Genomic DNA, 13,368 nt, shown 5'->3' on the forward strand with positions numbered 1-13,368 from the left:
AAATAGGTAAAAATTGTCCTGAATATTCTGTTTACCTCAAAATTATCAAAGATAAACTTTGCATTTGTATGAGTCTCCCTTCAAAGTGTCTAGAACCTAGTTGAAATATAGTGATATGTCAACCAGAGATAAAAAGAAATCAAATAAAAAGATACAATGTATAATAAAAGCACTTTGTAAAGTATAATACATTATAAAAATGAAATGCATCATTGGTATTTTTAAAAACAATTAGTTGACAGATCAGTCAATACAATTATGCAGAGTAAAACTGCAAAAGCATTCAACCTTAAACAAAGGCAAACTTATCCCACAGGGTTCTCTTCTACATAATTTAATGAGACAGCCAATTTTTATTTATTACCCAAAATACAAATCTCATGTGAAACTCACCATTTCACCACCTTTATATGGCAATTTACAATTTTAGTGCATCTTCCAAATAATTATCTATCTATACCTACCAACTGCAATATTCTCCTTGGTCTCAGTCTCCTCTTGACTATTTTTCTCAACAGTTGATCCAAACACTTCAACTCTCTTCACCTATCTCACCCCATTACCCTCCAATTCAGCAAATGATCTTATATCTTCCTTAACAGATGAAGAGGTTTTCTAAACTCAGTGGTCACATCCACTCCTCCCCCCCCACACACACACATACAGAAAACACAAACAACAACAATGAAACAACAAACTTGATTTGTAGCAATAGCAGATTTTTATGGTGTAACTATGCTCAACATGGTGGATTTCAAGCAACTGCCTCACGAAATTATTGAATATTTATCCATCACCACTGTCACAGCTACCTGAATTATAAATATATCCTATATGCTAGCCTGAAAGACCAACCTCAATTAACTAAAATGTGCTTTCCAAGTCTCTAGCACAATGCTTGGAAAATAGGATACACTCAATATACAAAGACAAAATATTTCTTAGGGGGGTCTAAAATAAAATGATTACCATATCTAACTCATTTAGCTCTAAATCTCCTTTAATGTGCTAACCCATAATCCTGCAATAACAAGAATAAATCTAGTGTAAAATGATAAATGTGCTGTGGGAGCACCTTATGTAGATATAAACTATGCCTCTCCCCTAGCTTTGTATTTGGAATTTTCTGAAAACAAAAGCTGTTTGTGCCATGCCCATCATTAGAAAGCAGAATTTGGTTGGCCTATCTATCTCATGCACTTACTCATCAGTGTAAAACAAAGGCATAAATCCAAATATGAATGGAAGAAATTTATTAAGAAAATCAATTTTGAATAAGGTAAAACAAAAAAAGCATAGTGGCTCATGATGCTTTTGTATAGAGGAAACAGGCTTGGGTGTGAATCCTGGTTTGTCATTTAATAACCATTTGAAATTGGGCTAGTTACTTTATCTTTGTAAAACTTCATCTCTTCATCTGAAAAACAAGAGAGAGAAAAAAATAATATCCTCCTTAACAGAGTCTTTGTAAGGATTAAATGAGAAAATGACTATAGTTTCAATACTAATAATTAGACACCTATAGGGATTTCAGAATGTCAAAAGGGGTGAAGATACAAGCACTTATAAAGGAATTTCACAGGAAAAAATTTATGGTTCTTTACTTGACCCATGAAGCAGCTCCTTGAAAACTCTCCCAAGGGCCTCATGCAATGTCTACCATATGCTAAATGCTCTGTTACTCTGCTCATTGGGAGCCAATGAAGTGCTTGAGGATAAAAGAAAATAGAATTTAAGAAACTAGAACATATAATAATAACAAATATTTATTATAATATTAAGTGTTATTTATATTATACATGGTATTTACGTATACATATAATAATACATATAATAGCAATAATAAATATAACGATTATTATTTTACATTCATAAGTCCTTACCTGCATGCGGGGCTGGTGAACCCAAAGGGTTCTAGGACCCTTTATATGAAAACTTGGTTGTTTTCCATTTCCTTGCCAGTAAAATCTCGTAGGTGGGCTTGCGCCCGGTGCCTCTCTGGTTTTATTTCCCATGAAATCATGTAGGTGGACATGTACTTAGTATTGCCTACCCTTTCTCTTCAGTTGCTTTGCACCCAAGATAATCTTTAACCCTCCTCTTTGAGCATGTCTTTATTCTTTTCGAGGACAAACCTGCAACTCCCCCAGTCTTCAAGTCAGCCACCTCCTTTCTCTTATATAATCGAACCACACACTCCCCAGGATTTCTGGCAAACCGACGAAGGACTGATAATTCGCAGAAAAGCAATTGGGGGAACACGGATCTGGCATGACATCATCCCCCACTCCCAAGAGTGGTCCCCTCACCACCACCTTCTGTGAAGGGACTTCCCTGTCAGTGAACTTGGGTCCAAAAAAAAGAACAAAAAGCAACAGGTTTTCCCCCTCCCCCTCCACCTTATTCAATTGTCCCACTAATTGTAAATACAAACATTCAGAACAAGTTTGGAAACATTTGCATATTAAAAGAAGACAAAATCAGGAATCCACTCACAGAATTGTATGTCAAAGCTACTACATCTCATAAGCATTATCTACATACTTTCTTTTTAAAAATTTTAGAGTCAAAAACTATCTATCTGAATTAGGGGAATGGATTGTTTAAAAATGAACAATTTCCAAATTATTTTTTACTCTGTATGGGGGGAAAAAGAAGAAAGCAAGGTGTAATGGAAGGAGAAAAGACCTTTTTTATCTTGCTATTTTTAGTTACTTAAATTTCTTCATATTCTTTGCAAAAAACAAGCAAAATATGATAAAACAATGAGAAATTTAAGCATTCGATTTCTCTCCCTCCTTTCCTCCCCCCTATCTTTTTTTTTACATAGACTCTGACAGCCAGGAACTTGACTGACACAAGTTCAGTGTCATTGGAAGCTGGCCTGGCACTGCGGGAGGCCATGCTGTTCTCCTGCTGGACATGAGCAAGCTCACAGGACAGCCACCTCACACACAGTCATTCCATGACACTGCGAAATGACACAAATGAGGGCACTTTATATTTTTCTAAGTGTTATCATCGTAACTGATTATTAATATTAACCCTTTGCACTCTGCTGTCACCTCTCAGGAGACATCGGAATTCTAGCATATCACTCGGATGTCCCCTCTCAGGGGGGTCATTGCAGTTTATTAGTGATTACGGGGAATTGAGTTAATTCAACGCACGTTTCCGCGGCAAAGTAGCGTCGAGTAGCTGGTAGCCAATGTCCAGAATGGTTTGGAGTGCAAAGGGTTAATAATAGGAAGCGAGCAATGGGGAGGGTGGTCATCTGGGCAGCTTCACCAGGAACCTGCAGCATCACACTCCCCAGAATACCACCAGTCCGACAAATCCCCAGGCTGCCGGGGTTTGGAGTGGGGAGGGATGGAGCAGAAGGGATGAGTGCATACACAGTGAAGTTGGAGTGATGCGGGGAAGATGCTTGCCTGTCAGTCTAGCCTGGGCGACAATGGCTTGGTCAGGGGGTAAACACTACAAGAAATGCAAAGTTAAAACGTCTCTCTCCCCCTCTTTCTCTTGCTTTTTGTTCCCTCTCGCACTTGCTTACTTGCTCTGTGACCTGCCGTCACCCATGTCATGTGGCCTTAAGCAGCCACACAGCTTATGACAACATAGACTTCACACTAGGGATGCTGGACTGGAGCTGGGAACACAAGCCAAGTTAACCAGATACTGGACTGGACTAGACTATAATATGAAACAGAGATTCTGGGCAGTGGCCTTAACTCTGGCCCTTCTGAAGTTGAGATGAGACTTCTTCCATGGTGAGGAGATGGACAAAGGTGGGACCTTGAAGGAGAACCTCCTTAATGTTATATCATCAATAAAGCTTTCCCCAAAAACCCCATCCTTCCGGGGTGGGGCCTCAGGAAATTCATTTCCTTGTAGCACCCCAGACCTCCACTTCTACCAGTAACATAAACACAAAAAGAATACAAGGTCACAAAATTCCAAATACCAAACATCCCTGTTCTAACTAAGCAGCCACTGTTTCTTTACTAAGTAGAGCTGTTAGCTTCACTCAAGTGCCCCCTCCCTATTGGTAAGGTTTGTGAACCTGCAGACTCATAGAGCTGTTCTCACTTCCAGACAAAATCCAGGTGAACCTCTGCTATCTAAAACCCTCTTACTGGGACACGGTACAGTGCACCCTGCTCTGCATGCTCCCTTCAGCACTGTGTAATAAACTAAACTTTTAAAGTGTGTTCCTGGCAGTCTTTAGCTGGAGGGCATTTATGGGTATTTCCATCTCTTTCCACACATGTGGAACATGATGCTCAAAAAAGTTTTAAGAAAAATTCCAGTAGTAGCAGAATGAGAAACCAGATCTTTCTTATGTTTATGTTGATACCTGTATGACATAACATAAGGCAGAGTTACCCTTTCATCACCCTACAGAAGCCCCAGCAATTGAAAGTACTCCATTATTAGTTTATTCTTTTGGGTTAAGGAATTGGTCATTGTATTAAAATAACTTAACTACTGATTCCACTTTTACCCAAATTAACATGTCAGATTATTTCCTCTTTAGTGTGGTTGAAGAGTCAATGCAATAGCATGCTGTGAGAGGGGTATGCACCAAGCTTGGCGGGTTGTCCATGGACAGGCCTTGAGGCCTCATCATGATGGGAAGTTCTGTGAAGCCAAGATCTATCTGGGCAGCACAGGATGTCGTACAGGCAGGGAAACGCTATGCGAGACTGGAAAAGCACTACAAATAAAAGTCAACAACTTTCATTTTTCTCTCCTTTGTATATAGAGCCCAGTTTGTATATTTCTTTACAAATTAGGAGAGAACACTGGGCTTGGAGTGCAAGACCTGAGCTCTAACTCTAACTATGATATCCACTTGATTCTTTTTTTGACAAGATACTAAATTGTGTGATCTCAATCCACTGATCTTAAAGGCTCCTCTAAAAGTCTATGGTTCTATGAAAGAATGATATTTAAACCATTACATGACATTTCTAACTATAGTTCTTCGTTCCTCATTAATAAATCGATATTATTAAGCAGCTACCAGTTCAGGGGAGATGAAGGCTATGGTCTCCCTGTATAGCAGTGAATACACAGAATCCTAGTTCTAAGCCTCCTGAGTATTCATTACATAAGCATATTTTGTATAATTGCTGTTGGAAGAGTAGATGTCAAAAATTTCCAAGATATGTGTTCACATCTAATCATCTGAATTAAGTTATAGAAAATAGGTTTGCGTGGAGGGACAACATCAATTACTCCTTTTTGAGCTCTGAAAGCCCAGAATAGGGCTCCCACCCAAGAAGCTGCTCCATACAGGTAACCATCTTAAGACATCACTACTGCAAAATGTGGCAACACAAATACAAAGAAAGAGAATCAGTATCTAGTTTGCAGACAAGGAGTGCACTAGCCAGACATCCTAATGTTATGAATTGGCAATGGGCAATAATTAGGACACATGAGCTTTATACAATGTCCTTGGGGAACACAGAGAACAACAAAAACAAACAAACAAATGCCAGGAGATGCTGCTTTCTTTAACTTTTGGAGAAATAGTTTCCAACCTAATTAGGCAGAATGTTTATTCAGTGGGACTCTGGATTCTTTCCCTGGAAATGTGAAAGGAAGTAAGGGCCCCTTGGGTTAAGGTACCATGATATTTGCATTATTTTTCCAATATTGAAGTCTTCTTTCCAATTTGAAAAGATAAAGAAAATAGTATATATACAATCTCTCCTCTACCTATGCTTCATACTGACACATCCTCATCCCAGACAACATATACTTTTTTTTTTTTTGCATTTTTTTCTATAATAGATTAAAGTTGCTTTCATGACTGTAATAGCAAGTTCCTTATGGGTTATATTAACATCATTCAGGTCACTAACAATTCTTCAACCACCTAAGCTTTTATGAAAATTATAAATAAAAATATATTTTTAGACAGCAAGACCCAAATGAGTTAATTTACAAAAAGGGGAGGGGGGCAGTCAGATCCTGGCTACTGCCACTGTCCTGGAACTGAGACAGAAAGAAAAGCCAGTTCTCTTTCTCAGGGACTGATCTTTCTGTTTCTCATTCGTCTCCTCTGTTCCCAGCTCTCACTATATAGCTAAGAGCCTTGGGCCAGGAAGACAGACAAGTATAAGAAGCACCTCCAAGTAAACTTAGTCAAAGAGGAGCTAAGATGAGACTATTCAGGGAACTTATTTGATGTTTTCCTATTATCTCTGAACCTACAAAGAAGTACTGAAGCAGTGAATGGGATTTTATAATACTGTTTAATCCCACTTGACTGCAAATGTATAAGTCACAGACCTAACACTTGATGGAAATGAAATAACAAACTCAACTCAATTTGAAGTAAATTTAAATACTCTCTCTTTTGCATGGGTCATTGGTCAGGCCATGTGCAAAGTATTTTTATTTTCTTTTGTGTATGTATGAGAGAGAATATGTGTGTAAATTGACAGACTGCAGAAAAAGATTAGCAAAATAATGAGATCTAGAAACCTGAAGAAAACTTACTTTCAAGTATATGAAAACTGTTATATGCTATGGAAATCAATGTGTTAAATGTTTTCTCTAGAGGTAAGATTTGGCTTAAATAATAGAAGTTAGAGGAGGCAGGATGGACTTAGTTCAAATTTTAATTAATAAGCTAGAACTTTCCAATGATGAATTTAGCTGTCTATCAAGATAATAAAGTCCCGCCGGAGGTGTTCAGAGACTGAATGACCATTTTGAGGAGGTTGCATTAGTTACACCTTCCAATTCTGATTTCTCTTAACTTCTTAATTTTTTATTCTTTCCTTTTCAATGATGGCATACATGGAAATATCTCACGCAAGGGGTCCCCCCTGTAAATATCTGGCTTAAAGCAATGATCAAGAGAAATTTCTTAAAGAAATGTCACTGATTCCATAGGAAGAATTTTTAATTTGCTACCTATTGTGGAAAGTGATAAAACTGGATTCATATACTTGAAAACCCATTTGTGTTTAATGTGGAAGGTTTTTTTTGGTGTTTTTTTGTGCAAAAAAAGGAGGTGTTACTTAAAAAATATACCCTTTTCCTGGAACATACATTTCTACTTTCTGAACTATTGTTGATTTTTCCCATTTATAGGTACATTTTTATGAATAATCTCAATGAAAAATTTGCCTAATTTATTGGCCAAAATCCAATAATATATGTTGTCTTAAGAAAAGGAAATTAATTATGAAAATGTTTCTAAAGCTTAATAAATGGGTGACATTTCTGTTCTTTAAAAGATTGAAAGAAGGTTAAGCTCATTTCTCAGCTATGATCTGTATCTTGTTTAAAGGGATTCAGGCCATTTGTTTCAAGATGGCAATACTTTTGCTATCTGTTTTTCAAATGTCCTTTACCTTATTTTTAGATGCTTATTTTACACTTCATTTTCTAAACAAATGGGCTGGATTTTAAGTGAATTATGAGATTTTAATTAGCTGAGCAATATTTAGTTAATCTCCCTTCCTCTTAGCAGCCATATATGTTACAATTTTTTTAATAAAAAATACATGTTTTACCATAAATATACTCAATCTGATCTGACTGTGTGGGAAGCATACTAATCAGGTAGAGAAAACTCTAGAATGTATGTTCCTGTTATTATAAATGCCAGCCGTGAAAGCATTTCTTATTTAATCTTAACTTTGACATTTCCCTCTGTCTTTTCTCAATTTCAGCAACCCATGAACCTAGCATTGACCACATTTATATAAACAATGAACAGAGGGGATAATGTTTAAATGTGGAAAAAACACACACATTATTTGTAAATAAAAATCTGTGTTCAAATATATTTCTTGGGCAATGCTTTTTTAACTTATTTAAGTCAGCACACATGACCAAATAAATAAGGCAGCGAAAGGCCATAATAGGTACTTTAGAGTGTGATATTTTGACATTTCTCGATTGAATCTAAAGTATCAGAAAAAATAATAATTTTTTTTGAAAATGGAAAATTTAAGGTAACACATGTTATGAAGGTTGACACAGGTACCTATCTGAAAGTGTGAAAGTGCGGAAGGGCCACTAAGATTCATCGAGTATCTACTGTGTGCCAGACAATTAGAAGAGGCTATTTCTAATAACTCTCTGAGGTAAATTTGTGATTCCTGTTCATTTGGTGGAGGAAAATAAAGCCCCAAATTTTAAATTCTTGATTAAGGTCACGGATCTGGTAATGTAGGTTTGTCTCTGACATTCAAACACAAGACCTTCCAATTTAAGGCCTGTGCATGGGACATAGAAGAAGATGGCTCCTTCAATCAGACACCAAATAGGCTTGGAAAAATTCCAGTTGCTGGAATCACGGTGAAATCACGGGGATGTGTATTAGCTCCCGTTTGAGGAACATGACTCTACATATTCCCTTTTACCCCCCATGGGGCTGTGATGAGGTAAAATGATAAAATCAACTAAGCATCCTGTAAAGTTTTCTTATTGGGTGTCAGTGCAATTCGACTCTAGGTTCTCACTCTGAGAAATCTAATTGCACCAAGTGAGTTCAACTCTATAGGAATTGCACCAAGTTTAACTACATGACTGAATGGGCAGTATGTGTTTCTTTGGATACATGGTAGGAAAACTAGCAAGAGTTGAGAGGACTAACCTGAGAACATATAGGATAAGGAGGGCTCTGCAAAACCACCTCTTCAGCCTGGCCTAGTACTCACTCTGCAAACAGTCGGCGTTCAGGAGGTCCTGGCACTTCTCATGGCACTTCACTCCGCACTCCAAGCACTTCATGCCTTGCCGGGCAATGCCCCACAGGAGCCCTTCGCACTCGTAACAGTAGGTTGGTGTCGTAGCTGTCCAGACCTCAAAATTGTGGGGGGTGGTGGAAGACATGGGGTAGATCAACGCCTGCAAGGTCTTCTTGAAGACATGCATTTTCTGTCAAGAAGAGAGAAGTTCCTCAGGCAAGCCAAGTCAGTGGATTTAGAGAATTTCAACATAAAACAATTCGTATCACTTTTCCCTGAAAATGCTATTTTTGAGAGAGTCCCCTGATTACTCATTTAAATGAAGACAGTAAGCACAGTAATTCTACTCACTCACTCTTCTCTCAGTGTTCTAGGGCCCTCTTCAATTTTATAAACTCAAAGAACTCCCTTATCTATGGGATTGGATGGGCTCTACTATTGTATGCGCTTCTTGCATAGCACTAAAGAGCTCAAATTACTTGGCAATGTCTCTAACCCTGCTATACTCTAATCTCAGTGAGGACAAGGATGAAACCAATCTGGTTCAAAGCTACATTGATCCTCAGAGCGTAACCTAATCTCAGGCTTAAATAGGTGCCCAGGAAATATTAATTAAAAAAAAAAAGAATTTCTATTACTATCCTTAGTCTAGGTTCATTCATGGTAATCTATAAAGTGGATAAAATGTATTCTCAATGCTGACTCTAACCTTTTAGAATCATCCTCAGCACTCTTTTGGATCCTACCCAAGCTTCTCTAAAATGACTTTGTACCCTCCCTGACACTTCACACCTCCCCATCCCTAAACTATGCTTCTATAATAAAGCCTAAGTGATTGTTACAGCAGAACAACCTGTCACTGTGATGCACATTGACCATCAGGGGGCAAATGCTCAATGCAGGAGCTTACCCCTGGTGGTCAGTGTGCTCCCTCAAGGGGAACGCTGCTCAGCCAGAAGCTGGGCTCACAGCTGGCAAGCACAGCAGCAGTGGAGAGAGCCTCTCCTGCCTCAGCAGCTGTGCTAAGGAGCAGGGAGCCCAGTGGTAAGAAGCGAGGGATCCCAGACTGCTAGAGGGCGCTGGCCTGGCTGATAGACACCCCCAAATGTCTTGCACCAGGCCTCTAATGCTTCTGTAGTTCTTTCTGCAAAGAACTGCTTTCATTATCTATCCTGTAGGAAAGAGCAGAACAACTAATTCACCAGAAAGGAATTGCAGCAGATAAAGGTTAAATGTGGCACCCTCCCATGGTATTTTGTATTTTAAAAGTATATAGTTTTTAATAACACATGAAATACTTTCTAATAACAAACCTTTGGTGGGTTGAAAAAAATATACGGAATGGGTAGCTAGGAAGTCTGAGATCCTAAGCATAGGCCACATTACATGATATTTAAAATGGGCATCTTTCATATTTCTCTCCTTAGTGCCTAAATAGTGCCTGTCATTGCCCCTGGCACATAATAGGGACATAACATATTTTTGTGTGTGGAATGAATGAATGTTCTGCCAAAAGTCTTATAATATATAGAACGATTTAAGGTCTCTAAGCTTCACTGTCCTCTCTGCCCTGTCTAATGTATTATTTAAAGATCTAATTATATGATGGTAACATCCACAGACTTCAAAAACAGTAAATACTAAGTAGTAGTATTGGTGATAGATTTCCCAACAACAAATGTCAATCAATAAAAAAGAGCTTGTTTGGATGAGTCTTTCTCTAGACTTCTCATATCCCACTATGCAGATGACTTCCTGAGAGAAAGACTAGCACTCCCTGAAGTTACATTTACAGGTAATTTCACACAACTGCCTGATGCATAAGAAATGGATATTTACCTAAATCCTGTAAGAGCCTAGCTGATAAGTATTACCAGAAAAGAGGCATTTATATTTTGCATTTATCATCCTTAAAACTCATTTGGGAATATCTTCTCACAGCATGGAAATGACCATCTCCCCATGATTTTCCAATTCCACAGTATGGTAACAGCATTTCCCCCTTTATTATTACACTCGAAGCTGATGCACAAAATTTGTGCAAGAGTAGGTCCTGCCTTCCCTCTGGTGCCTGGGACCTGGGCTTCCCTCTGGCCGCTGGCAGGCACCCAGGACCTGGCTTTGTCCAGAAGGTCATCCAGAAGGATGTCTGGAAGGACATCTGGCCTAATTAGTATAATACACCTTTATTATTATAGATTTTCCTCATTATGTGTTTTCCAATAATATGTTTGGTACTGGCCCTGGGAGATTCTCTACTATGGATTTAAGCTTTACTAACAAATTTTCTAACTTTGAACAGCACAATCCAGGCTTGCTACCCATGAGGATCTAGTCAGAGCTTTTAATGCTTCTTGTCTACGGAGCAGCAGGATGGTTGAACAAAGGAATACCTAAATGGGGAGACTCTGTATTAGGGTTTATATAGGCAGAACAACTAAAGCTATCACTTTTCAAGGTAGCTGTGCCAAGTAAATCTCTCAAGTTCATTTCATAATGAAGATGTGTTGCAAAAAACTGTTAAGAGTTCTTTCAGGTTCGTGAAGATGGCGACTGATGGGACGGCAGGCTGCAAGATAGTGTATGAATGAGAGAGTGCAAGGAGAGTGCATGTATGTGCGGGGAGTGTGTGTATGTATGAGTGAGAGACATCTATATTCCATAGGACTGTTGGGACTAGCAGACAAGGCTCCTCTAGCTGGTCAGCTTCTACTGCTGCTGAAATCTCTCCTAGAGCAGCTGCAGAGACTGCATCTTGAAGGGGAGAGTGGCTATGATTGGAAGCCCAGTCTTACTTTCAACCAGGGTGACCTTAGATTCTTTGTCTTTTTTTCCCCTCCTTGCTTTTGCTTACTAGCCCAGTCAGTACATAGGACCTTCCAAATAAAAACTGCAGGGGAAAGTTGTTTTTGCAGAAACTGGGGATCAGAATAAGAAGAGATGAGCGGGAAACCAGCTCTGGGTAAGACCGTCCCACCAACCCAGTATTAAGTGCAGCAGGGAAAGAAGAATCCAAACACTGGGTAGAAGGGCCATTTAGTCCCATAAATTAATACAGAAACACTGCTACCCAAAGGTTACATCAGAAATTGACTCTTGTGTAAATACAACTGAAGGCTGGCAAAGAAACAAAGTGAGCAGAAAAATATTAGAAATCAACTACAATAAAAATAATGGCATGATTATTCAAGAGATGCAAATAAAAATGACAACGCAGTACCATCACACCTGTCAGTACGGTTATCATCAACAAATTAACAAAGGACAAGTGAGGATGTGGAGAAAAAAGGAACCCCTGTGCACTGCTGGTGGCAATGCAGATTTGTGCAGCCACTGTAATGAACAGTATGGAGTTTCCTCAAAAAGTTAAAAATGGAACTCCCATTTGACCCAGTGATCCCACTCCTAGGAATATATCCCAAGAAAATAGAAACGCCAATCAGAAAGAATATATGCACCCCAAAGTTCATAGCAGCACAATTTACAATAGCTAAGATTTGGAAACAACCTAAGTGCCCATCAGCAGATGAGTGGGTTAAAAAGATGTGGTACATCTACACAATGTAATATTATGCTGCTATAAAAAAGAAGGGACTTTTATCATTTGCAACAGCATGGAGGGAACTGGAGAGCATTATGCTTAGTGAAATAAGCCAGTTAGAGAAAAATATCAATAAATATCACATGATCTCACTCATATGTGGGATATAAATGCTCAACATAATTTGATGAACAAGAATAGATCTAGAGACAAATGGCATGGGAGGAGGGGTTATAGACCAACCAAAGGACTTGTATGCATGCATATTAGCATAACTAATGGACACAGACACTGGGGTGGTGGGGGCTTGCCCAGTGTTGGGGTCAAGCAGGGAATAAGGAGTCATATGTAAAACTTTAGACAATAAAAAAAGAGTTTTTTTCAGAATTAGGAGCATGCATTATTTAGCTTTGCTCCCCCTTTACTACCTAGCTGGGTATCTTTAATATTATTAAAGTGGATTGGATGATTCTTGTCATTACAGATGCTCCATTGAATGATTCTTGTCATTACAGATGCTCCATGAGCTATCCATACAGTTATAGTTTCCCGTTCTAGCTGAGTTGAGGGACTGAAGAGGTAGGGGTGTGTGTGTGTGTGTGTGTGTGTGTGTGTGTGTGTTTACATGTGCGTGTGCATGTGTGTGTGTGTGTGTGTTTGTGTATGATGTAGCATTTTTTTGTTTAGTTAATAAAAGAAGGAAGGAATTTAGTTATATTTGCAACCATATGGGATAATTTGTTGTTTCTCTTAGTATAGGAAAAATAATTCTAATTCTAATTCAAAGAACACTGGGTGGAAATACAAGAGAGTGTTACTGAACATAGAAAAGTAAGAAATACATATGAACTTAGAAAGCAGAGTTAAGCAATAAGTTATTTTTAAGGAAGAATTTATATTTTAAGATTAAGAAATGATTAATATATTTCATCTAATACCCATGTCCATTTTCTTTTTATTGAATTCAAGTGATATATAGTCAGTGCTCTAAATCCACAGGCTATCATGAAAGTAATAAATATAAGAAACACTTGCTAAAAAATTAAATAGGCTGACAGAAAACAGAGTTTTGGAAAGACAACTGAGATAATTCCATTGAAATACTTT

At 38.3% G+C, this 13,368-nt stretch overlaps 1 protein-coding gene across 1 annotated transcript in view; it reads right to left on the reverse strand.

Annotated features, from left to right (window-relative positions):
* UNC13C (unc-13 homolog C) overlaps positions 1-13,368 on the reverse strand; it is a 501,491-nt gene that overhangs the window by 268,672 nt on the left and 219,451 nt on the right. The window contains exon 7 of the mRNA XM_084880006.1: positions 8,691-8,910. Coding sequence (XP_084736132.1) covers positions 8,691-8,910 — 220 coding nt within the window. The remainder of the gene's footprint in view (positions 1-8,690; positions 8,911-13,368) is intronic.

Source organism: Pipistrellus hanaki (assembly GCF_964339955.1).
Source record: "Pipistrellus hanaki genome assembly, chromosome: 1".
NCBI lineage: Eukaryota > Metazoa > Chordata > Mammalia > Chiroptera > Vespertilionidae > Pipistrellus > Pipistrellus hanaki.